This window comes from Mya arenaria, chromosome 1 (genome assembly GCF_026914265.1).
Source record: "Mya arenaria isolate MELC-2E11 chromosome 1, ASM2691426v1".
Lineage (NCBI taxonomy): Eukaryota > Metazoa > Mollusca > Bivalvia > Myida > Myidae > Mya > Mya arenaria.
In genome coordinates, this window is record NC_069122.1 from 21,965,405 (window position 1) to 21,992,812 (window position 27,408).

At 35.0% G+C, this 27,408-nt stretch overlaps 1 protein-coding gene across 6 annotated transcripts in view; it reads right to left on the reverse strand.

Moving 5' to 3' along the window:
- The window catches only part of LOC128240057 (E3 ubiquitin-protein ligase HECW2-like), a 75,896-nt gene that overhangs the window by 40,166 nt on the left and 8,322 nt on the right, over positions 1 to 27,408 (reverse strand). For 3 of the 6 annotated variants that reach the window (XM_052956574.1, XM_052956547.1, XM_052956551.1), the window contains exons 2-4: positions 25,442 to 26,144; positions 23,984 to 24,094; positions 22,122 to 22,258 (exon numbers count right to left, since the gene is read on the reverse strand). In XM_052956574.1, coding sequence (XP_052812534.1) covers positions 22,122 to 22,258; positions 23,984 to 24,094; positions 25,442 to 25,739 — 546 coding nt within the window. In that variant the 5' untranslated portion in view covers positions 25,740 to 26,144. Of the gene's footprint in view, positions 1 to 12,702; positions 12,870 to 22,121; positions 22,259 to 23,983; positions 24,095 to 25,441; positions 26,145 to 26,729; positions 26,859 to 27,408 lie in introns of those variants that run through there. The other 3 variants (XM_052956557.1, XM_052956566.1, XM_052956587.1) reach the window with 3 other exon arrangements.

Sequence of the window (27,408 nt, forward strand, 5' to 3'; positions counted from 1 at the left end):
AGCCATCATCAATCAGACTTATCCATCAAAACTTGCTACAAAATATGAGAATAAATTTACTTCAGCTTTCTCTTGACAAACAACGGCTTCTTTTGCTGTAGTTGTCTACAGGGATCATCATTATGCGTTATGTTATTAGTGTTTTTGAAAAAAAAATGTGTTTTTAAAAATTACTTTTCCACACAAACAGAATTTGGAATAAAACTACATTTACAGCCAATGAAATTGCAGATAGACAATCATTAAGTTTTACTGCTTTAAATCATTAAGAATTTCATCTTTGGCGGGTGTTTAAATGTCGATACACAGTCCTGTGTCAGATTTTGCATTGTCAATGTGCATATGTCAGCCAATGAGGTTGTATTCTAAGTCAGCTACGCTCAGTCAGAATATTCTTAATCATTAAGATTTAATAAATACATGTCATCTTTAAACTATTACTAACAAGTGCCCTTCATTACATTGCCACAAACTGAGAAATGCATTTTAGGATTTAAAAAATTACTCACGAAAACATGTTCATTTGTTGTTAGTCGAGTGTCCGTGTATTTTAATAGAAGTTTTGCACTCAAAATCTGATTTAGTTATTATTTAGCACTAAATTTTGAGTACAAAACAATGAATTACTTAAAACACACATACATAATTATTGCCTTCGACGCTGTGAAACTGTTGTTGTTTACTGAAGACTATAATCCATTGACTATGACACTGATTTTCAATTAAAAATGTGTATTTTACATTAACGAAAACTGAAAGTATCCTGCAAATTAATACCGGAAATAGATAACAACGGTGCCGCCTGCAAAATATTCCCGACAAAAAAGACTGTCAACAAATATCGGCTGATATGCGGTTACCCGGACCTGATTTTGTCCTGACACGAGGAAAGTTTGCTCGCGGAGAATGTAAAGCATGGAAATAACTTCAAAAAAAGGCAAAGTCGACGTTACAGGTTCAAATTTTAAGTAAAAAAAACTTCAGAAAATAGAGGAAATTCGGAAGTAAAAAAATAAATAATATGCGCGGCCAAATAGTAAGTGCGGGCGCCAAAAAAAAGTTTTTTTATTTTTTTTTCGTTTTTCGAATTTTAGGTGCGGCAAATCCGACGAACAAATTATCAATTTGTTGTGGCCTAATCGGTCCTTCTAAATAAATCTTTGCATAAATCATATAACATTGTTCACATTTAATAACAAAACAGCATAGTAAATTTATTATCCAGAGGAAACATATGACAAAACAACTGACAAAGTGGAAGTTGAACTGTCAAGTTGAATGCAATCATTCTTCATAGTGTTTTGTTTTCTTTAATTATATGATGTTAACCACAAAATAACTGAATATTCATATTGTATCAACTTATTTGTTGAACAACACAAATATTATAATAAATTATATAAGAAAAACGAAAATATTGAAACTGATATGTCAATGTTGAATTATACCAACACTAAATTGAATAATGAACAAATTGGATCTTGCGAAGGTATTTTAACCGAACACGAATGCCATAAAGCAATACACGAAATGAAAAATAACAAAAGCCCTGGTTCTGATGGTCTGTCAGTAGAGTTCTATAAAACCTTTTGGGATAATATAAAACATTATTACTTAAAATCTATTAATGAATCATTCAGAACAGGGCACTTGTCGGATCTACAAAAGCAAGGAATAATCTCTCTCATCCCAAAACCCGGAAAAGATTCAGAACTAATTTCTAATTGGAGACCAATAAGTTTGCTAAATGTCGACTATAAAATCGCAACAAAAGCCATAGCGAATAGAATAAAAAACATTTTACCGAGCATTATTAGCCCGTACCAAACAGGTTTTATCAAAAACAGATATATTGGAGAAAATGTCAGACTCGTAGCAGAATGTATATCTCATTTCAAAAAGACAAATACACCTGGTCTCATATTTTTCGCTGACTTTGAAAAAGCATTTGATAGCTTAGACCATAACTTCATAATATCGTGTCTAAGGCATTTCAATTTTGGTCAAGATCTTATAAATTGGGTTAAACTCTTCTACAATGATATAAAAAGCATTATAACAAGTAACGGATACTTTTCAGAGGAAATAAATATTGAACGAGGAGTCCGTCAAGGGTGTCCCCTTTCATCATATTTATTTATTATATGCATTGATATACTGTCAAACGCAATACAAAATCAAAATGATATAATCGGCCTCACCATCAATAATATAGAAATTAAACAATCACTTTTTGCTGACGATGCCACCTATGTAAATAATGGTACAGAAAAATCCTTCTCTACACTTATAAACACAATAGAGAATTTCGGTAGAATATCTGGCCTAAAGCTTAATTCGAACAAATCAATTATACTTAGAGTTGGAACTCTTGCCAAATCAAGTTTAACATACTTCCCAGATAAGAAATTTATTTGGACCTCCACGAATGCTAAAACACTTGGAATAACCTTCACTAATAATGAAAAAGAATTATTAGAACTCAATTTCCTCCCCAAATTACAACACTTTAGAAACTGTTTGAAAAGCTGGAACCATAGAAAACTTACACTTCTTGGGAAAGTTACTGTAATAAAAACATTTGCTTTACCAAAAATCATATATCCCTTAACGGTTTTGCAAACCCCACCAAAAAATATACTTGATGAAATTAACAAAGATATATATAAATTCATATGGAATAATAAGCCTGAAAAAATAAAAAGAACTTGTATTACAGAAAAATACGAAACCGGTGGTTTGAATTTACCTGATATATACAAACTCACCTTATCGATAAAATCATCATGGGTTAAAAGAATACTGGATCATACCTATAAAGGTCAATATAAGCAATTCTATAATATTCTATTAAATAAATTCGGGGGTGACCTCGTATTCGAATGCAATTTAAATGAAAAACTCATCAAAAAGATATGCTGCAATAATCCCTTTCTTCTAGATATACTTAGTTCCTGGACAGAAATAAATCAATACACTCCTAAACCACCAACAAGTAAAATAATCATATGGAACAATAAATCAATTAAAAATAATTGCAATACATTTTACATCAATGAGTGGTACGAAAAGGGAATTAAATATCTTCAACATATTTTTGACTATCGTACCAAACAATTTTATTCATTTGAAAATATTAAATATTTATACGATATCAATACTAATGATTATCTCACATATTTTCAACTCTTATCTTGTATTCCACATGAAATAAAAAATAAAATGAACTTAGAAACACCAGAAAATACCACAGCAAACACACTTAAACATAAAATTATGTCCAGTAAAACAAAACCAAACAAGCTTTTATACTCTATCCAACAAGAAGGTGAAATGAACCAACACTTACAGGAAAAATGGATAAAACACTTACATTTGAATAGTATAAATGATATACCCTGGAAGTCAGTGTATACAAAATATATAGCTTCGACGAATGACATTTCTTTAAGAAGCTTCCAATATAAGTACATAAACAGAATCATACCGACAAATACTTTCTTATATAAATGCAAATTAACCCAATCAAATTTATGTGATTTTTGTCAGGAAAATATTGAAACACAAGAACATCTGTTTTGGGAATGTAAAATATCACAAGACTTATGGTCACAATTGATGAACTTAATAAATCAAAACATTACTCCACTTGTTTTAGATTTAAAAATAATAAGTCTCGGATACAATGATAAGTCACAACATTCAAACATCGTAAACTTTTTGATATTGGTAATGAAATTTTTCATTAGTAACATGAAAAATAGAGGTATAATTCCAACCTTTGCATTCTTTTTGAATTATATCAGACTAAGAGAAACCATAGAACGAGAAACTGCCCTCGTTTACAATCGAATACATATCCATCAGAAAAAATGGAACCTTTTGAACAATTATTTAAATCTTTGAATGCTCCATACAGTAACAACAACAACAACAACAACAACAACACTATTTAATGCTCCATACTCCTTACTGTCCATTAATCATCATTCACAATAATAATACTCAAATTTCAAACAGTAACACCAATTATCACTAATTTAAAAACCTACATAAATAACATCACTCTACCAAAACGCAACCAAAAACTCATATAGATCCAGTTGCATAGTATATTTGTTAAAATAGTAAATACATCATTATCATTGCTTGTATACTGCTTTATATGTGTTTTTCTTGTGAATATTTCATAATAAACAAGAGATGTTTGTCAAACATTATGCCCCCTGAGCGCCAAGTTGCCAGAAATATTTGGACAATTGAATGAAATATGCATGGACTGAAATGACAGCTGATTTGTCATTGGATGCATATGAGGCAGGTCATCTACTGGTCATACCTAATCTTCATGTCAAGTTTGATGACCATAGGTCCGGGAATTGTTGAGTTATCACTCGGACAAGCTTTGGTCTTCCAACAGACCGACCGACATGTGCAAAGCAATTATATAACCCCTCTGCTTCAAAGGGGGGCATAATTAAACTAGATGTTCACTGAAAACTGATACTTCAACTCATGCATTTAGTGACATATAAATTTCTACTGTCTACTATATAAGAAAATAAAATATGGACAATCAGAAAACCTTTTTTCAGCTTACAGTCACACTGACCTTGACCTTTGACCCACTGACCTCAAAATCAATAGGGTTCATCTGCTGGTCATGATCAATAAGCCTACCTAGTATGAGGTCCCTGGGTCAAAGCGTTCTCAAGTTATTGATCGGAAACCGTTTTTCATGTTAAGGTCACACTGACCTTGACCTTTGACCCACTGACCTCAAAATCAATAGGGTTCATCTGCTGGTCATGACCAATACACCTACCAAGTATGAGGTTCCTGGGTCAAAGCGTTCTCAAGTTATTGATCGGAAACCGTTTTTCATGTAAAGGTCACACTGACCTTGACCTTTGACCCACTGACCTCAAAATCAATAGGGTTCATCTGCTGGTCATGACCAATAAGCCTACCTAGTATGAGGTCCCTGGGTCAAAGCGTTCTCAAGTTATTGATCGGAAACCGTTTTTCATGTTAAGGTCACACTGACCTTGACCTTTAGCCCACTGACCTCAAAATCAATAGGGTTCATCTGCTGGTCATGACCAATACACCTACCAAGTATGAGGTTCCTGGGTCAAAGCGTTCTCAAGTTATTGATCGGAAACCGTTTTTCATGTAAAGGTCACACTGACCTTGACCTTTGACCCACTGACCTCAAAATCAATAGGGTTCATCTGCTGGTGATGACCAATACACATACCAAGTATGAGGTCCCTCGGTCAAAGCGTTCTCAAGTTATTGATCGGAAACCATTTGGTATTCCGACCGACCGACCGACAGACAGACAGACCGACCGACCGACCGACCGACCGACCGACCGACATGTGCAAAACAATATACCCCACTTTTTTCAAAAGGGGGCATAAAAAAACAAACAACAAACTTATTTGTTTATTTCCAAATTATACAGGCGTAATGCATCAAAAGTTGTGGCAAAATGATGGTTTGTTTATTTTCTTCCAAGTATTGCATGCTCTTATTACTGCGAAATTTAGCTCAAATTCTTGATATTTTATAGCTTTGGGTTCGTTAGCAAGTACTTGGTGAATTAAAATGTATCCAAAAAACTTATTTTGATGACTGATTACCATATGATACTGTGTAAAGGACGCACATTACAGCCCCAGAATTTAGAATAAACAAGAGCTGTTGTAGGACAGCGCACTCCACTATATGCCGCTTTGTCTTAGAAATGAATACAATAATGATATATAGTCAACTAATAAAAGTCCTCCATAAACTCGTCCTACATACCAAATTTGTTCACAATATGTCAACCCTAACTGAAGTTATTAAGTACTAACCATATTACTATTTTAGCAACAATGACCTTGACCATGACTTTTGGGGACCTAAACACAATCCCATGTAAGGACTCCATTAACTCCTCCTATATACCATTTTGGTCACAATATGTCAACCCAAACTGAAGACATTCAGTTTCAACTATTTTAAGAAACAGTGACCTTGACCTTGACCCTTAGAGGGGCTCCTAACACATTCTCATGAAATGTTTCCATAAGCTCTTCCTGTATTCCAATTTTGGTCACAATATGTAAACTCAACTTTAAGATATTCAGTATCAACAATTCTCTTTTTTTAGTAACAGTATCCTTGACCCTATTAGAGGCCCCAAACGCTATCCAATATGTTTATAAACACACCCGATCATGTCAACTCTAAATAATGATATTCAGTTTAAACAGTTTTTCTCTTTTTTTTGTGTGCCAGTGCCCTTAACCATAATTTTGGGGTCCCATGAAAGGCATCCATTAACTCTTCCGATATACCAAGTTTGGCAACACCATGTCAATCCTAAGTGTTTTATAGTGAGTTTAACCCACATATTGCATGATCACAACTCATTTGGTGAAAGACTGATACCTAAACCACTAGACCACTCTGATCCTGGTAGGGATCAAACTTCTTGAGTTCAGATAGGCAGAAACCTACCACTAGACCACTTTCTACCTGATAGGGCTCAGATTCAAAACCTCTTGAGTGATAAGCAGACAACTATACCAATTAAGGGCTTCTAAAATTTTGAAATATCAATCAGCCCGGGCCTGTCCACCTTCTCCATCCCAATTGTTTTTTAAATAATAACAGGCCGGTTCCAAATATCCTATTTTAGAAATGATCCTGTCACATATATTCACATACAGACGATCAAGTCATTGTTTTCGTCAAGAACTATGAGTGGATTTGACATGACTCAGGGCTCCTGCTACTAGTGATCACCATTGTCCCCATTTTGCAACAAAAGGAGACAACATTTTTTTTGTAATATTTCCTCAAAATGACATAATCGTCTCTATGATATTGAAATTCAGTTTCTGATGTTACTTAGGCATTTTGCTGTTGACATCCTATAATAAGGGCACATATGGGTTGATTTGGTAGGTTTCAAACCCACGACCTTTGAAGTGATAGGCAGTCACCTTCATACCACTTGATGACAGAGTCTGATCCTGGTAGGGATCGAACCTACAACCTCTGGAGTGATAGGCAGTCACCTTCATACCACTTGATGACAGAGTCTGATCCTGGTAGGTCTCAAACCCACGACCCTTGGAGTGATAGGCAGTCACCTTCATACCACTTGATGACAGAGTCTGATCCTGGTAGGTCTCAAACCCACAACCCTTGGAGTGATAGGCAGTCACCTTCATACCACTTGATGACAGAGTCTGATCCTGGTAGGTCTCAAACCCACAACCCTTGGAGTGATAGGCAGTCACCTTCATACCACTTGATGACAGAGTCTGATCCTGGTAGGTCTCAAACCCACGACCCTTGGAGTGATAGGCAGTCACCTTCATACCACTTGATGACAGAGTCTGATCCTGGTAGGTCTCAAACCCACGACCCTTGGAGTGATAGGCAGTCACCTTCATACCACTTGATGACAGAGTCTGATCCTGGTAGGGATGGAACCTACGACCCTTGGAGTGATAGGCAGTCACCTTCATACCACTTGATGACAGAGTCTGATCCTGGTAGGGATCGAACCTACGACCCTTGGAGTGATAGGCAGTCACCTTCATACCACTTGATGACAGAGTCTGATCCTGGTAGGGATCGAACCTACGACCCTTGGAGTGATAGGCAGTCACCTTCATACCACTTGATGACAGAGTCTGATCCTGGTAGGGATCGAACCCACGACCCTTGGAGTGATAGGCAGTCACCTTCATACCACTTGATGACAGAGTCTGATCCTGGTAGGGATCGAACCTACGACCCTTGGAGTGATAGGCAGTCACCTTCATACCACTTGATGACAGAGTCTGATCCTGGTAGGGATCGAACCTACAACCTCTGGAGTGATAGGCAGTCACCTTCATACCACTTGATGACAGAGTCTGATCCTGGTAGGTCTCAAACCCACGACCCTTGGAGTGATAGGCAGTCACCTTCATACCACTTGATGACAGAGTCTGATCCTGGTAGGGATCGAACCTACGACCCTTGGAGTGATAGGCAGTCACCTTCATACCACTTGATGACAGAGTCTGATCCTGGTAGGGATCGAACCCACGACCCTTGGAGTGATAGGCAGTCACCTTCATACCACTTGATGACAGAGTCTGATCCTGGTAGGGATCGAACCTACGACCCTTGGAGTGATAGGCAGTCACCTTCATACCACTTGATGACAGAGTCTGATCCTGGTAGGGATCGAACCTACGACCCTTGGAGTGATAGGCAGTCACCTTCATACCACTTGATGACAGAGTCTGATCCTGGTAGGTCTCAAACCCACGACCCTTGGAGTGATAGGCAGTCACCTTCATACCACTTGATAACAGAGTCTGATCCTGGTAGGTCTCAAACCCACGACCCTTGGAGTGATAGGCAGTCACCTTCATACCACTTGATGACAGAGTCTGATCCTGGTAGGGGTCGAACCTACAACCTCTGGTTCGAGGAATGGATACCTTTACCACTATATCACCCGCATCCCGGTGCATGAGGATTGAACCCACAACTGCTCTCATCTTGGCGGGAGTCAGTCACAACCACTTGGATGAGAGAAGACCAAAAGACCACAAGATCACTTTCTTTGGGTAGTTTTATTTAATTATTTGTGCATTCATGGCAATATCAAATACCAGTCACCCACATTACTAGGGTTGAACATAATCATATGCTTTTGTGTTCTTCTTTACAAGTCTGTGATAATTTATTTCTCTATGTATTTAAGACTTGTAACAGATAATCAACATGACTGCTCACAGTCTATGTATACCACTTTACCCAGCTTTTGGTCATGTAAGTAGAAACAAGAGGCCCAATAGGGCCTATGCTCTACTGGCATGGCTCTTGTGGTCATATTCAATCCAGAGCATGTAAGTATGAGTAATAGGCAACAAATATATAGTTCATTCACTTTTTGTGTTTGGGTTAGCTAAAAAACGCTGCATGTTCAAGATCTGAGGACAGAAAGTGTTGTAAGCAGATTAGTTGCATGAACTATTTTAATATGTGTCAAGTAAAGGTAATCTGAGGGTAAAAATTTTGCTTTCAAAACTGTACTCATGGTCAAAATTTCATTTCTGTAGCCTTAAAAATAAAAAAGTTGGTCAAAAGGTCAAAGTCACGGACAATCTAGGACAACATTGATCAGGATTCCCACATTTTTCTTAAAGTAAAATTCCAGACTTTTTCAAGTTTTTTTTTTGCAAATTCCAGACTTTCTCTCAACCTTTTTCACAGTTATTTCAACGAAACATTTCAGTGAAATAACTTATTTGCCATTTTTGACATTTATTAAACAACTTGTTAAATAACATCAAATGTCATTTTCAAAGGGTTTTATTCTCAAAAACAAAACCTTTCACTTTCTGAACTTCTTAGACATTTATTGAACAACATGATTAACCTTTAGCATGCTCAATACTGTTGGCCTCTGTGAACAGTGTAGACACGGATCAGCTGGCATGATCAGGGTCTAGGCTATTTGTATTTGCTACTTGGAAACTTAAAGGCTTACATACTATTTGTGCATAGAACAGTGTGGACCCTGATCAGTCAGCATGGTTTGGTGATGGTTGATCTACGTATACAATACCAATTTTCGTAATTGGTGGATAAATGCATGCTTAAGGTAAATATAATCAAATGTCACATTACAAAAAGTTTTACTCTCTGAACAAAAACTTACTTTCTGAACAATTTTGAAAGCTGCACTCTCATAGATACTATTTTAACAACTTATTTCATTTTTTGTCTGAGATAGATCAACTTTTGACGTAAGTATCTGCAAACCAACGATAAAAGATTGCCGACAAAAGATCAGATTGCTAATTTTCATATTTATGTTCGAAAATTTATGTGTTATGGTTTATTAACGGTTAAATAAATATGCATAAAACACCAGTTTTTGATCTTAAATATAAATATCTGTGATCTATCTTTTTGCCAGCAGTCTTAAATAATTGGTTTTCATGGATTTTTGCCAAAATTGGCTCGTTCCAAGACAAAAGTAAGAAAGTTGTCAAATTGTTCAATCCGTAAGAGGGAAGCTTTAAACAAATATTGAACAACTTGAACTCATAACATCCAGTGTCATTTAAAAAGAATTGAACTCTCTTTAAAAAAATCTACTTGCATCAATGAGCATGCAATTCAGCTATATCTGTCCATCAATCTTCATCAATCCATGGGTGAAAGTGCAAAATAAGTGACTTTTTTGCACAAGTTTAAAACTATTATGATGTCTACTGGCCAAAGAACTGTGGTCTTCTCAATGTCTTTAAATACGAGCAAGGTAAGTCTAAAGGCATGATCATTCATAGATTCACACATGCATAGCAAATATTTGCCAGGCTGTGTAGCACTTCGCAGACTAGTAAGATCATTGCAATTAACATTCATGTATGTTATTGACAGCGTATCTCAAGTTTATTTTAATGAACTAGGGCCAATTTCACGTATTAAAATATATTTCGATGAATGCATGGATCGCTAATTATCCATGATCATTAATTAGCATACTGTAGATTAAAAATATTGTTGTATATAGCACCCACGATTCTTACTGACAGCATATATAAAGCGAATCCCGACAAACTGCGGCCAATTTCTTGTTTAAAATAACTTTTAAATGCAGACGGCAGTGACGAATAAACGCTTGCACATGGTAACGGAAACCTTCTTAGTCTCGATCATTCAGCCGCTCTGATCAGAGTCAATTCAACAGAACAGTGTCAGATGCAAGCGTCTAGATGATCGAGAGTACTTACTTTTACTAGTTTTGTACCCAAAACAGTTCGAACTTTAAATATTACTTTTCCCGTTTTTTTTTCAGATTTTAACCTATAATCGCAAAATTCAAGGCATTTTCACGACCGGGAACAGACTTTGATATTCCCGACTTTTTCCCGTTTTCCCGGTAGCGTGGGAACCCTGATTGATGCTTGTTTGCAAAACCATGCACATGGTCAAAATTTTATTGCTGTAGAATTAAAAAGTAAGTCAAAAAAGGTGGGGCCAGCTTTTGCCCAAGGGGCATAATTTCAAATGTTTTACTAGACGGTCATTATATGATGCTCCACAACAAATATCAAAGTTATGGGCCTTGAAAATATTTCCTAAATAAGTCTCTAGGAAACATGTGATCTCCGCGGCAGTGCCAGTTTTGACCCAAGGGGCATAATTTGAACAACCATGGTAGTGGACAGCTAAATAAAGCCTTGTTCAAAATAGCAAGGATCTGCACAGCTGTTTCAGACAAAAAGGTTTTTAACATTTCCCAATTTAAGTATACCAAACCTGTGAACCCTGGGCGTGGCCAGTTATGACCCCAGGGCCATAATTTGAACAAATATTTACAAGCAATAATTATTGTGACTTTACATGTAAACTTGGCTAAAAATAGACTTCACTCATGTAGACTTGGCTCCAAAAGACTTAGTTAAAAGTAACATTTTTTTTATACTTTAAAGGCCCATAATCTAGGCATGCATGGGTGGATCTGGATCTGGTTTTCGAAAGGAACCAAGCTCTAATGGATATCTAGATACTGTACAAGTTTCATCGAGATACAATCAAAACTGAAGACTGTATCGTGTTCACATGCAATTGTTTACAGACGCACTGATTTTTTATACTTTCAAGCCCCATAATCTAGGCATGCATAGGCGGATCTGGCTGGTTTTCGAAAGGAACCGAGCTCTAATGGATATCTAACTACTGTACAAGTTTCATCGAGATACAATCAAAACTGAAGACTCTATCGTGTTAACAAGAAATTGTTTACAGACGCACGAACGCACATACTATGTACACATTACCATCACATAAGCTCTTCTGGCCTTTGGCCAGTAGAGCTAAAAACAGAAACATATACGTTCGAAACTAGAACTGTAAGCCAAAGGCTAACGAATACCCCCCAACCCTTCCCTGTCTAGGTTGTTTGCCCTGGCCTTAGTTATGGTATCATTAGAATTGGAGACATGATCATGTGATTCCAACCACAATCACAGGGGCAAATGTTCTCACCATGGCTAAAAGTTTGAAAAAGATTCATTCAAAAATGACAAAGGAGTAGGACGAACAAAACTAATTTTACCCAATTTAACTCATTAAGGGGCCACAACTCCACTCAGGATCATGTGACTCCCACCAAATTCATGGAGGCAAAGGTTTACATCATGGCCATTAATATTTGAAAGTTTGAAAAAGATTTGCTCAATAGCTTCAAAGAAGAATCCTGGACAAAGCTAATTTTGCCCAATTTAACTCATTAAGGGGCCACAACTCCACTCAGGATCATGCGACTCTGACCAAATCCACGGAGGCACAGGTTTACATCATGGTCATTAATATTTGAAAGTTTGAAAAAGATTTGTTCAATAACGACAAAGATGAATCCCGGACAAAAAAACGGACGGACAGACGGACAGACAGACAGACAGACGGACAGACGGACAACCCGATTCCAGTATACCCCCCCCCAAACTTTGTTTTGGGGGGTATAAAAACTTATAATTACATGAGAAAACATATCAATATCATATCGAATAATTTTATTTTACTTTTTTTTATACAATAAAGAACATAATTATGACATTTATCCTTCATACACCTATACCAGGGTAATAATAAACATAGTTAACAAACATGAAGCTGTTTTACCTTGAATACATTATCCCGAACTTGTGACACAAAATCCTAAAAAAACGTGTTATATATTTTATCACCAGTTCAACTTCAAAATCAAACAAACAGGCAAAACTCCATCAACAATCATGTCACAATTATCACTGTGACAATAACGTGATGCATGTGCATCACACAAACCATCGTGCTTTAATATCCTTAAAACGATCAGCTCATGAATTTCACCGTCTAATGAATAACATTAAACATTCCCCGTACTTTTTTTATACCTTAAAACCACATCTTCAATTTTTCTTATGCACATTTTTAAAGAAAAACATACCCAATATAAAATGCTGTATTTTTCTCCATCAATTAAAGTATTCTATTACTTCGCAAAATTTGAATAAGAACTCCCGAAATTCAATGTGTTATTTTTTTAATCTGAGATATAGCGTATATTCGCACAAGGAGTTCTTTGTTCATCTAAGGTTTGAATGTCTTGCTACCCATATTGACTCGGTAACAATTTGTACAAATATTCAGGCTTCTACTATATCAAAATACACCCCAAACCATCGTCTTTTTCAACAAATAAACCCTGCAGTGTAAGATTTCAGGTGTTTAGGTAAAATAGATTTTAAAGATTCTATTGACAATAAAATTCAGGTACTTCATAGCATTAACAGTTTTAATCGAGATTAGAAACGTACATATTTAAGATAACAATGCAAGTTTTTAAAGGAAGAAACTGTTCATTAAAGAGGACTTTAAAATACTATGTTGCCAGGTGACAATTTGTAAAGAATGTATTACAGAAGGCTTAATTAAAATGTCCATAAGTGGTTTAAAATTATGAAACATTATGAAACCCTATACAGGTCGTACACTTTTTCTCTTTTGTTGAATCGTGTTATTAACACTACTCAAAATCGTGGACTTTAAAGACAATATTTGAGCATATATCAACTTTTGCTGAAGGGTTACAGCTGTCAGTATCTTAGTTTTAACAATCATTATGATTTGCCACACACAAAAAATGTGCACTTTAATAACAAAAACATGAGCAATATAAGTCCCTTTAAAATATGAACAATTTCACTATCACACATTTACGACCAGTAATCTAACAACACCACAAGGTGATAATAACTTCCACTTAAATCATTGAAACAGCCTCATGTTTTGTAAATTCACACTGGACAGGAAGTAGGGACACTCAAACAAGAGCCCTTACAATGGTCATGAAAAATATTTGAAAGTCAATTCACATGCTAATTACATGGACATCTGTCACTTAAAAGGGAGTGCTGGTCATTCCTCATAGTGCTCAATAGAAAAACATCAATGTTAAGGATTGCCCATACAATTGCTTCTTTTCATACAACAAATTTTCCAAACAATAAATTTTTTTTTTTTTCATTTTAAGCTGATATATGATTTCTTTTTAATGTGGTTGTATTATAGTCTGCAATATATTCAAATCAAATCACTGTGATTGAAACACCCATTTTCTATAATTTGCTTCAGACCATTTCCCTAAATGGTGTAATACCTTATACAGCATTTATTTACATATATGTCATTGAGTCCATTTTCACTTTGCAAGTGCCTGTCAGATTACGTCAATACCATTCATGATTATTTTAACACCTGGTTATAACAGCTATTGTCATTGGTCCGTGCATAATAAAATCGTTATATGAAGCTAATCATAATGTTGGTACATTCTTTTCATCTCGTAACAATCACAATGATTGAAAAAAATTGCTACTTCAACAACTCGAGATAAAAAAATATTAATGTGGATGAACAATGTCATGTGGATGAACAATATCTACATGGATGAACAATATCTACATGGATGAACAATGTCATGTGGATGAACAATATCATGTGGATGAACAATATCATGTGGATGAACAATATCATGTGGATGAACAATATCATGTGGATGAACAGTGTCATGTGGATGAACAATATCTACATGGATGAACAATGTCATGTGGATGAACAATATCATGTGGATGAACAATATCTACATGGATGAACAATATCTACATGGATGAACAATATCATGTGGATGAACAATGTCATGTGGATGAACAATATCTACATGGATGAACAATATCATGTGGTTGAACAATGTCATGTGGATGAACAATATCTACATGGATGAACAATATCTACATGGATGAACAATTTCATGTGGATGAACAATATCATGTGGATGAACAATATCATGTGGATGAACAATATCTACATGGATGAACAATATCTACATGGATGAACAATATCATGTGGATGAACAATATCATGTGGATGAACAATATCATGTGGATGAACAATATCATGTGGATGAACAATATCTACTTGGATGAACAATATCTACATGGATGAACAATATCATGTGGGTGAACAATATCATGTGGATGAACAATATCATGTGGATGAACAATATCATGTGGATGAACAATATCTACTTGGATGAACAATATCTACATGGATGAACAATATCATGTGGATGAACAATATCATGTGGATGAACAATATCTACATGGATGAACAATATCTACATGGATGAACAATATCATGTGGATGAACAATATCATGTGGATGAACAATATCATGTGGATGAACAATGTCATGTGGATGAACAATATCTACATGGATGAACAATATCATGTGGATGAACAATATCTACATGGATGAACAATATCATGTGGATGAACAATATCTACATGGATGAACAATGTCATGTGGATGAACAATATCTACATGGATGAATAATGTCATGTGGATGAACAATATCTACATGGATGAACAATATCATGTGGATGAACAATATCTACATGGATGAATAATGTCATGTGGTTGAACACTATCTACGTGGATGAACAATATCTACGTGGATGAACAATATCTACATGGATGAACAATGTCATGTGGTTGAACACTATCTACGTGGATGAACAATATCTACTTGGATGAACAATATCTACATGGATGAACAATGTCATGTGGTTGAACAATATCTACATGGATGAACAATATCTACATGGATGAACAATGTCATGTGGATGAACAATATCTACATGGATGAACAATATCATGTGGATGAACAATATCATGTGGATGAACAATATCTACATGGATGAACAATGTCATGTGGTTGAACACTATCTACGTGGATGAACAATATCTACGTGGATGAACAATATCTACATGGGTGAACAATATCTACATGGATGAACAATATCTACGTGGGTGAACAATATCTACGTGGGTGAACAATATCTATGTGGATGAACAATATATATGTGGATGAACAATATCTAGGTGGGTGAACAATATCTACGTGGATGAACAATATCTACGTGGATGAACAATATATATGTGGATAAACACCATCAGCGAGGATAAACAATATCTACATGGGTGAACAATATCTACATGGGTGAACAATATCTACGTGGGTGAACAAGATCTATGTGGGTGAACAATATCTATGTGGGTGAACAATATCTATGTGGGTGAACAATATCTACGTGGGTGAACAATATCTACTTGGATGAACAATATCTACTTGGATGAACAATATCTACATGGGTGAACAATATCTACATGGGTGAACAATATCTACATGGATGAACAATGTCATGTGGATGAACAATATCTACATGGATGAACAATATCATGTGGATGAACAATATCATGTGGATGAACAATATCTACATGGATGAACAATGTCATGTGGTTGAACACTATCTACGTGGATGAACAATATCTACGTGGATGAACAATATCTACATGGGTGAACAATATCTACATGGATGAACAATATCTACGTGGGTGAACAATATCTACGTGGGTGAACAATATCTATGTGGATGAACAATATCTATGTGGATGAACAATATCTAGGTGGGTGAACAATATCTATGTGGATGAACAATATCTACGTGGATGAACAATATATATGTGGATAAACACCATCAGCCAGGATAAACAATATCTACATGGGTGAACAATATCTACATGGGTGAACAATATCTACGTGGGTGAACAAGATCTATGTGGGTGAACAATATCTATGTGGGTGAACAATATCTATGTGGGTGAACAATATCTACGTGGGTGAACAATATCTACTTGGATGAACAATATCTACATGGATGAACAATATCTACATGGGTGAACAATATCTACATGGGTGAACAATATCTACATCGGTGAACAATATCTACGTGGGTGAACAATATCTACGTGGGTGAACAATATCTACATCGGTGAACAATATCTACATCGGTGAACAATATCTACGTGGGTGAACAATAGCTACATGGATGAACAATATCTACGTGGATGAACAATATATATGTGGATAAACACCATCAGCCAGGATAAACAATATCTACATGGGTGAACAATATCTACATGGGTGAACAATATCTACGTGGGTGAACAAGATCTATGTGGGTGAACAATATCTATGTGGGTGAACAATATCTATGTGGGTGAACAATATCTACGTGGGTGAACAATATCTACTTGGATGAACAATATCTACATGGATGAACAATATCTACATGGGTGAACAATATCTACATGGGTGAACAATATCTACATCGGTGAACAATATCTACGTGGGTGAACAATATCTACATCGGTGAACAATATCTACATCGGTGAACAATATCTACGTGGGTGAACAATAGCTACATGGATGAACAATATCTACATGGATGAACAATATCTACGTGGATGAACAATATCTACATGGGTGAACAATATCTACATGGGTGAACAATATAATCTACGTGGATGAACAATATCTACGTGGATGAACAATATCTACGTGGGTGGACAATATCTACATGGATGAACAATATCTACGTGGGTGAACAATATCTATGTGGATAAACACCATCAGCGAGGATAAACTATATCTAGGTGGATGAACAATATCTACGTGGATGAACAATATCTACATAGATGCATCTAACTTGAAACTGTCAGATTGGACATTACAAGAAACAGGGAAAACCCTATTAATCAGCTTAGGAAACAAAGTATCTATGGGGCTGCACCAATCCCATTCAGCTAAAAATCTTGTGAATTTTGTGAATATGTTTTAACACAGTTTGCAGTACACATCATATCAAGATCAAAGGTGTCATCAAAACAGGGTAACAAGCAAGAGCTGGGCATTTCTGGTTGAGTTAGTATAGTGTATACATACCATCAACCAATACTCCAATTGAGCTTCTGAGCAGAGAGGGCAATACCTCAAATACGCTGATGAAATTTGACCCTAAGTGAAAGTGCTTAATAAAGAATTAACAGTTTTTAAAAAATAATAAAAAAATATTATTTCTGGGGCCCAAGATAGGGAGATGGATAAAAATTCCAAGGGATTTTTTATCACCTGTCGGGGAATATGGCATGAATGTTCTTACATTTCTTGTTTATATTCATACTAATTATGATAATGCAAATTATCAGAGAACTTTTTTTGAACACTTTAAAATACAAATTTCAAATTCATAAGACAGCGGCCTGCAAACCTACTTCTTTTTACATCAAAGAACACAGATCTGGAAAAATTTAGCCATAAAGTCTTCAATCAACTAAAACAACCATTGTAGTAATTGGGTTATAAAATAGATAATTACTAAAGCAGCCTGAGGCATAAAACGAACACACAAAATCTTGGTCAACGGAAGGCAAAAAATGTGGAAAAACACTTCGCTACAGCGATGACAATCGCTTAACACCATTAAATAGTTTTAAATAATGTCTTCCTGTCAAATGTCTGTCATGTGACCTATGAACAACCAATGAGAATGCAGGAGAAGGCAAGCTCCAGCTAAGAGAAGATGACACTAATTATAGAGTTTGAATGTCACAGTGTCCACTTTAATAGCCCATTCTGGACGAAATGTTTCCTTTACCTCAAGTATTTATTATTTAAAGAATGAACCACTTTCTGTTCATTTAAAATATTGACAGGATGTTCTCTACTCTTCATTCTATACTTCATAGAGATAGCAACAGTACAGTCATTTAAAAGACCCAATAAAACATAGTAACATTTTACAAATACATTTCTTATTGTTGATTTTCAGAAAAAGGCATGATTCTTTCCATCTTAGTATGTTATAACAGTTACATATACTAATTCGTCTAATTACTTCAGAAGACTGTCATTGGTTAAAAAAAAAAATCATCTCCAATGAATAGCGATCTATATATTAAATAAACTGAAAATATATTTAAAGTGACACACTTATTCAAAATGGATACATACACATGTATAACAAACCTCAATTATGACTGATAAACCTTTAACTAGTTACTAAATAATGTATTTATGGAAAAATATGAACTACTGATAACAATATTGTAACCGTGTATTTACTAGCAGAAAGCTCAAAAATATCAAATTATTGGTGAATGCTAAAAGATTTACTGTGGTCTCTAAGGTAGAAATACCGTATGTTATGCTAATTTCTTTTAAATTAAACTCGATATCCTTCATAAGAACCATTGTTTTTGAGTTTTATTCATTCTTTTTGGAATATTAAAACAATATTATTAATTGTGGTCAATCGTATTTGGAGTAAGAGTGCATCTTTAAACCCATTAACATGCAAACACTGGACTTCAGCCAATCAATAGTGAAGAAAACAATTCTGAGCATATTTCAGCCAGGACAGCAACAACCTTCATAAGCTACAACCATTGAATTATGACCCAAGCTAGAAAGCCTAACCTATCTCAAACTATAAATATCAACACAGCATTTGATGTTCAATTTTTTTTCAAATTAAGCATAAGAGTCCTTTTACACTGTCAAGATGAAGCTGAGGAAAGAGCTTGAAATTTGGACATCTGGGTTGGATTATCTAGATGTCTTTTCCTTGGAACTCTGAACATACATGAACATATTGTAGAATGTGTTTACGTCCTGAGTCCCACACCTGCCTGTCAGTAAGATACTTAAAATACTTAACAAGAATTCCATTCACAAAAATGAATGAAGGTTACACTCTGTGACAACCCTGAAGCTGTCAACAAAACAGTATGGTTTACATCAAAGTTGTTCATAAACATAACAACTGAATAAATATAAATATTAATTACCTGACCTCAGGAAGTTCACCATTGGCCTTGAGTTCTGGGTTCAAGTGAAATACTCTGAAGCATGACTATTTGTTTATATTTGTGTTTATAAAAGAGAATTGCTGTAAATTAACATTTTCTAGTAACATTAAGCATCTATACCCTTTAAAAAACCTTTTCAAGCATCTGAATGATGATATACATACTGGCAAGATACCACAGTTTAATAGCATAAATACAATACACCTGGTCAATCTATTACCAACAAGGCATGTCAACCAGCAAAAATTAACACTTAAGTCTTACCAGCTTCAAAACTGTACTTGCATGCTACATCATCATGAATGTGTAATAAATTGAAGCAGAATTGCAAATACAACGTTATGCTTGGAAACTATAGACTCATCTTAATGCGTAATTAAACAGAATTACATATAAACATATTGATTGCGTTGTCCAACTTGTCAGCATATATATCCTGACACTGAATGTTTCACGTGAGGTGCCACACCATAAATCATCCAAATGCGGTGATAGAATTTAATAACTTTATTCCTACAATGGCTTAATGAATTTCATAAATAAGCACAATGAGTCACTTCCAGTTAAAATAAATTAGTTTCCTAAATCAATTTATCATTGGACTTTTGTTGATGTGACCAGTTTAACCTAATGAGAAGCATCTGCTAATTAAATACTGGTTTAAAGATGGAAAAAATCTAGAATTAAGTCACACAACTATACAGAACATCCATATAAAATAGTTCATGCTTTTGACGGTTTATTGAACAAGAGGGCCAAAATGGTCATCTTATTGGACATCAAGGGTTCTTAAGTTATTGATCAGAAAACATAATGGTCAAAGGGTCATAACTCTTACAATATTTAAGTTGAAGTTAAATAACTTGTCACAAAAGAGCACATTGTTTATGTGAATAAGTTTGTTAAGTTTGAAGTTGATATCTTAAATGATTAAGTAAAGCAATAAAGTAATTATAAAATAAAATGGAAAAAAATAGAAATAAATAAAACTATAATTAATAATTTTGATAAAAGGGTCAAATTTATGCTTAAATATTTTGAAATCAGGCCAATGGTTTTGGAAGAGAAGTTTTTCAAATTCTTCCACATAGACATATAGTGAAAACCAGCCCCGCCCCTGGCAGCGATGTTTGTTTATGAATCAACATGGGGTGAAGTAATTTGATATATGGTCACAGAAGTAACAATTCTTTAAAATCATTTTTAAATCAGGTCAATGGTTTCAGAAGAGAAGATTTTCCATATAGATATATTGTGGCAACTCCCCGTGCCCATTTGTTTATAAATCAACATAGGGTGAGAGAATTTGACAGGAGGGTCACCTAAGGCACATTTCTGTGAAATAATTTTGAAATCGGTCAAGCAGAGTAGAAGATTTTCAAAGTTTTCCATATAGATATAGGCATATATAGTGAAAAGTAGCCCCGCCTTCTGTTAGCCATTTTTTACGAATCAACATGGGGTGAAGTAGTTTTATACAGGGTCACCTAGGGAACATTTCTGTGAAATACTATTGAAGTAGGGCCAGCGGTTTCTGAGAAGAAGATTCCTTTCCATTGCCATGGCAACCAGAGTTCTGCAAGCATGGAACTACTTTTAACTAAGAAATCTGGACAAAGACCATCCAGGGAACATTACTGTGAAGTTCTGTTGAACTTGTCCCAGTGGTTAAGGAGGAGAAGTTGTTGGAAGGAAAATGTTGATGACGGACGGCTATGGACAATCACCCTATCACAATAGCTCATGCTGGGCACCTAATGCTCAGGTATAACGCTAAAAACAACTTTTTCTTGACATATATGGAATCAAATTCTACTGCAACAAGTTCTTTCCTCGAAAAAAAAAAAGAATCTTCATTTGAAAAATTATAATTGAAATATGCATGACACTTCTGGTATGTTTCATACATTCAATTTCTGTACATGAAACAGAAACCTTTCCATCAATATACAATGACAAACATTTAACACAAGTTCTGAACTGTACTGTTTGAACTAACAATGAAAGTCATTGTACACACTACAGCTATAGAGACAAGTCATTTTTTACAGCATTAGGATAAAGGCTATAAAGCGTCACCTTGCCTCAGATATGATTGCTATCTCAACTGAGAAGGTAATTGTTAAGCCCAACAAAGCTAGGGAAAAGAGTGATCAAGATCTGACTTGATAAGCTAAAACAAGTTAACAAAGTTAAAAGGGCATTTAATTTCATCTAGCCCTCAGTTGACTCAATGTCCACATTTCAAGCCAAACATTATAAATGCTAGATACCCATGCATTTATTACCTTACTACTGGTCACTGCTGCTCCAGCTGTTGCCGTGCTACTATTTACAGGGTTGTTGTGGATGAGAATGGTAGGGCTTGTTGCCACGAGGTTCCCTGTAGTGCCACTGAAGTACTTGAAACAGACCCTTGTCTCAGCTGTAACACACAAAATATACATGATACATCTGAAGATGCTGTTGCTGCTGTTCCTGTAGCTGTGCTACTGTTGCTGCCACAAGGTTTCCCCATAGTGCCACTATGTACTTGAAACAGACTTTCTTCTGGAAAAAGCCACAGTGGCGTGAAGGAAATGAACTTCTGCTATTTCCTTTAGTGTCATATGACCTGTAATAATTAGTGACATTAGACCTAAAACATGTTTTTTTCTTCAAATAGATTTAAATAAAATGTCGTTCTTAGAAAATCTACCATGAAATAACTATGAATAATAGGATTTTATAAGAATGAAAGAAAATCTCGCGACTATATGTTTTCTGACATTTTCAAAATGTTACAATTCATACTTATTTCATGGTAGATTGTTGATAGTGATATAATCTGAAGAAAATGTGACTATTCAGGTCACATGTCACAAAATTTTACAGGTCTTATCATATGACACTGAAGGAAATAGCAGTTCATTCTATTCACTCCTCTGATGTAAAAGCAATAACATACATAACACAGATGGTGATCATGCTGTTGTTGCTGTGCTGCTGTGGCTGTTCAAAATGAAGATTGTTTATTAAACCAATTTCAATGGTTTCATTGTAATTGAGTACTTACAGTGTAGCTTTGTTACTGCTGCAAGGGGTATAATCCTCTATGAACAAACCTGTTATGATCTTCAGTGTATTTACAGATGCCTGCTGACTCCTATATAATGTTGGTAAAGGGTTTGATGTGTAGACAACAAAAATGTTAAATCTGTACCAAATTAATTTTTAAAATAAGCTTTTCTGCCTTGATTGCAAAATAAGGTAGTGTCAGCTCCGATATCAGAATAAAGAACAAAAACACAGTCTTTGACTTTAACTATAATGAATTTTCCATCATTTATTTTACACAGTAATTAGTAAGAAATACCTATTCAAAAGTAAGGCATTCAAATGTAACATTATTGTAAATGGCTTTATGAAATGACAATTTTGGACTTAATAGTACATTGCATACCGTAAACTATATTTTTGGCTTGCACAAAATACAGGCTTTCAAGTGACCAATAACAAATAAGTACTGATAAATGTAGGAGGAATTTTTTGAACAGTAGGGTGATATAGGGATATTCAGAGCAAAAAGTTGGGATAGTACTAGTAGGGCTCTTTACCTAACTTTTTGGATGCAAATAATTGACTATTAAACCTATTCATCAATTGTGATGTACATGTAGTTATCTTTGCTTAGAATCAAGAGGGATGCAGCCACAGGAGGAGCAGATGAACCTGAAATTGGTGTCCCTGATTTGTCAACATGCACCACTCATTCTCATCCTCGAACCCCTCTTGCAGCACTGGAGACCTACTGCATCAAACTAATCCTACAAGAACACTAGAAATGGCTTCTTCTTAAAATCAAAATGAATAATATTTCAATCAATGCATTTAGTTTAAACTTTTCTATAAATCCTCAAGCTTTTTTTACAGAAGGTAAGGAAAGTAGGGCTTTTTCAGGGAAAAGTAGGGAAAAGTAGGAGCCTTACAAAAAAGATGGAAAAAGTAGGAAAAGAAAGGCCCGCTTAAAAGCCTGAGAATAACATACAAAGGGAGATAATACAAAATCATTTTCATGACATTCAATATAATGACTTCAAACAAATGAAAAAACATACACCCCTGAATGTAACACAAAATCTAGTGAGCGCATATTAACGTGATAACCTACCATCAGTGAAATAGTGGCTGACAGCGTCCAGGTCCCACAGCAGTTCGCCCGTCTGTCCACCATTCGCACCCCGTGTCTTACTGTCCCAGAACTTCGACTTGTCAGTCACTGCTGAAACACACAGATTATTGGCAGTGTCGAAATATATTATTATTGCAAAAATGCAAAAAATAAATGACTCATTCTTGACCTTACAACTGCAATGTTTTTAGTACTCATGGCATTATCATCTACTTTGACAAAAGGCCATACCTAATTGATTCTACTGGTATGCCAAGTGTGACAGTTTCTAATTTCATAAAGGAAAATACAAGTGCCTTAAAATAATCCTGTTCTCTTTACAACAAATGTGTATAGAGAATGCATAGAAATCATTCAAGAAAAAAAATATACATAACATAGGCAGGTCCATACAACTTTTTGCTGTATACATGATATATATCTTGACTGATATTACCAATATTATTTTTGAGCTCAAGAAAATCATAGTTACTTCTTTGCTTAGTTCAGTCTTGGTAATGCTTTCATTTGTCATTGTGAAGGCTGAACAAACCAGCAGCAACCAATTATGCTAGTCTAAACATAGAATCAATTTGAAATTAACTTAATAACTGAATGAAGAATAAGTGTTAGAAGTTAAAAAACCAATGTATTCTAATTGATATTTGATTGTTGGAACATTTCATGAATATCTACTTAATGGCGGTAAATGTTGTTCATTTACTACCAAAGTTGAATATATTTAGCCTCGTCATTCATAACATGGTTCTACATACATGTACCGACACATGTATCGTTATGATGATTATTTTGGCTACCACTTCTCTAACAAATATTCAGTTTGTAATGTCATCTGAAATCATCCAAAATTGGTCACCTTAAGATATGATTTAAACTGCACATTCAATTTCAGCCATTTTTATATCTGGTTTTAAACTTGACAGTTACTTCCTGTATTTGTCCCTTCTAAATATCTGGCATACGGTCAATACGTAAGAACTATTGGTAGTTTAAATGTTAATGCATTTTATATCACATGCATACGATCAGAGCCTTGAGTTTTTTCCCCCCATCATTGAAATTAGCATGTTGATTTACCAGGACACGTTTTGCTAATACCTTGAGGGAATTTTGTAAATAAAGCTACCAAAAGAGGACTAAACAAAGTAGTGTTTGACATTAACACAAGCCAATTAAAACAATATGCTTGCTGAACATGTTTCATTTTGTTTATATCTCACCCTCCCCAAATGCTATTTGAAATGTCCATTTCAACTGGCAGCGAAACAGTTCTTATTGTGAACCCTGCAGTAATGTTATGAGTTGAGCTTTATTACATCAATGTTGTAATTTATGGTAAAGTAAATACATTGGCTTGACAGAAATAAGCAAAACGTTTCTGTACAACTTCAAACACATGGCAAGTTTTGAACATTACTCCAAAGACTCTGAACAAACCTATAGGGAAGAGCCCAATCCAGTCATCACCCCCGTAATCTTCTCTTATCCTCCATGTGACCTTGACCTTGCCACATTGACCCAGTGTAAACTGTCGCCCACACACATTTAATGTGGATTCCGTGCTCTCTGCCAAGGCTTTCACATCGGACTCGCTATTGCTGCGCTCCGGAAGCTCAAATGTTGTTTCGCTGTCGAACAGTGGAGTTCTTGGAGATGGTAATGATAAATCATCAACCGTTGTTGAAGGGTGAGATTTTGAACTTGATCTTCGGGTCAAACCTTCGCGCTCATCCATTGTCGGTTTTCATTTCATAAAGCAAAGCTTCCCACTTATCCTTTTTTATAACTACATGTTCTTTATATACCTTTATACTGTTTGTTTGAATTAATGTCAGTGTGTTTTTTCAACCTCGTTCAAGAACCACATTGACCATCATGAAACTGAGATAATTGTGTTGGTACTGTACCTCTTGATTAAACAAGTCGGCTTTGATTTTCTAACAGAAATATAATAATCTATCAGCTTTTTGTTCTCATAATGCTTAATGTTCAATTAATTATTTAATCAATGATTGCTGTTAGCAACAAACGCTGAAATCAAGCACGCTTTCTGCAAATACAGTAGATTAAGGAGTGCTTCTCATCTCGGTCGCTAAACTGCTTCCAGGCCTATCCCATGCTTCCTCTTTCAAACTGAAACCTGAAACATACAATTGTAGAACACTCCATAAATATAATTGACAGAAAATGAAGAATTGTTATCAAAATGTTGAACATATTAAGTGAATAACATAAGTTATATATATATATATATATATATCTACAATCATATGTGTACGGCATTCACCAGTCAAATTGCTTGGCAATGAATCTTAGTTATTTTTTTAGTATAAAATTGTTTTATGATGGAATGAAACATGTGAAAAAATAAAACAGACAAGTAGCCATAAAGTACATAATGTACATGAAAGTATATAGTAGAAAGATTACAATTAGAAACAGGGACAGGTCAACTTTCACAAGGCAGGCAGGCAGATCAACTATTGAATCTCACTGATATTTCTTGGTTCAATTTAGGAGAGACAATCTACTTTTAAGTGACAACATATTTTTAAAGTCAGAGAAATATGAGGGATCACATAGTTTAACATAGTTTTTAATATAAATAGTCACTGTCTTAAAGTGAGACCAAAAGGTGTGCATGTGTGTGTGTGGGGAGGTGTATGAGTCTGTGCTTGTGTGTGCGTACCAATTCATTTACATGTACAAGTATAAACACCATTACCCTTAGATTTAAGTCCTCCTTATAAAATTGTCACATAAATCTAGACATAAAAATAAAGTCCACAATCATACACACTCATTATAGTAATTTCCAAAAACAGCCACAGAGTGAGTGGGGGCGCTATAACACTATAAAGTTGGGATACTGACCCTCTTATATGCCACTTACAGACTTTGATTGTTTAAAAGACATGGCCTAATTATATGCAGCAAATTAGAATGAAGGCCGCAACCACTTCCTCTTACACTCTAGTACAGAGAAAACCAATGACACAGTTTTTTGTCAATGGGGGATCATGTTACATCATCCAAGTACATGTTCATTTACAACTTCTGTTACATGCTATATTTATATGCAAATATCTGTCAGGTTTTTCAGTGTTTTTATTTATAATTATTATTTTATTTATTTTTTTTATTAATTATAGGTGACTATCGTTGTTCAAATATTCTCACATGATACTTTCTTGTAAAACAAAAAAACATTTTTGTCTTGTTTAAAGTAGTGTGAAATTATAAAATCATAGCAATTATTGGGCTCAACATTTTAAACACATAAATTCCCATCAAAATTGCATAAACTGATGAATCTGTTGTTTTTTTAATTGAAACTTACTTCTTGAATCATTTACAAAAATGGTTTACATGATATTGACATTGACAGCATTTACAAAAATGGT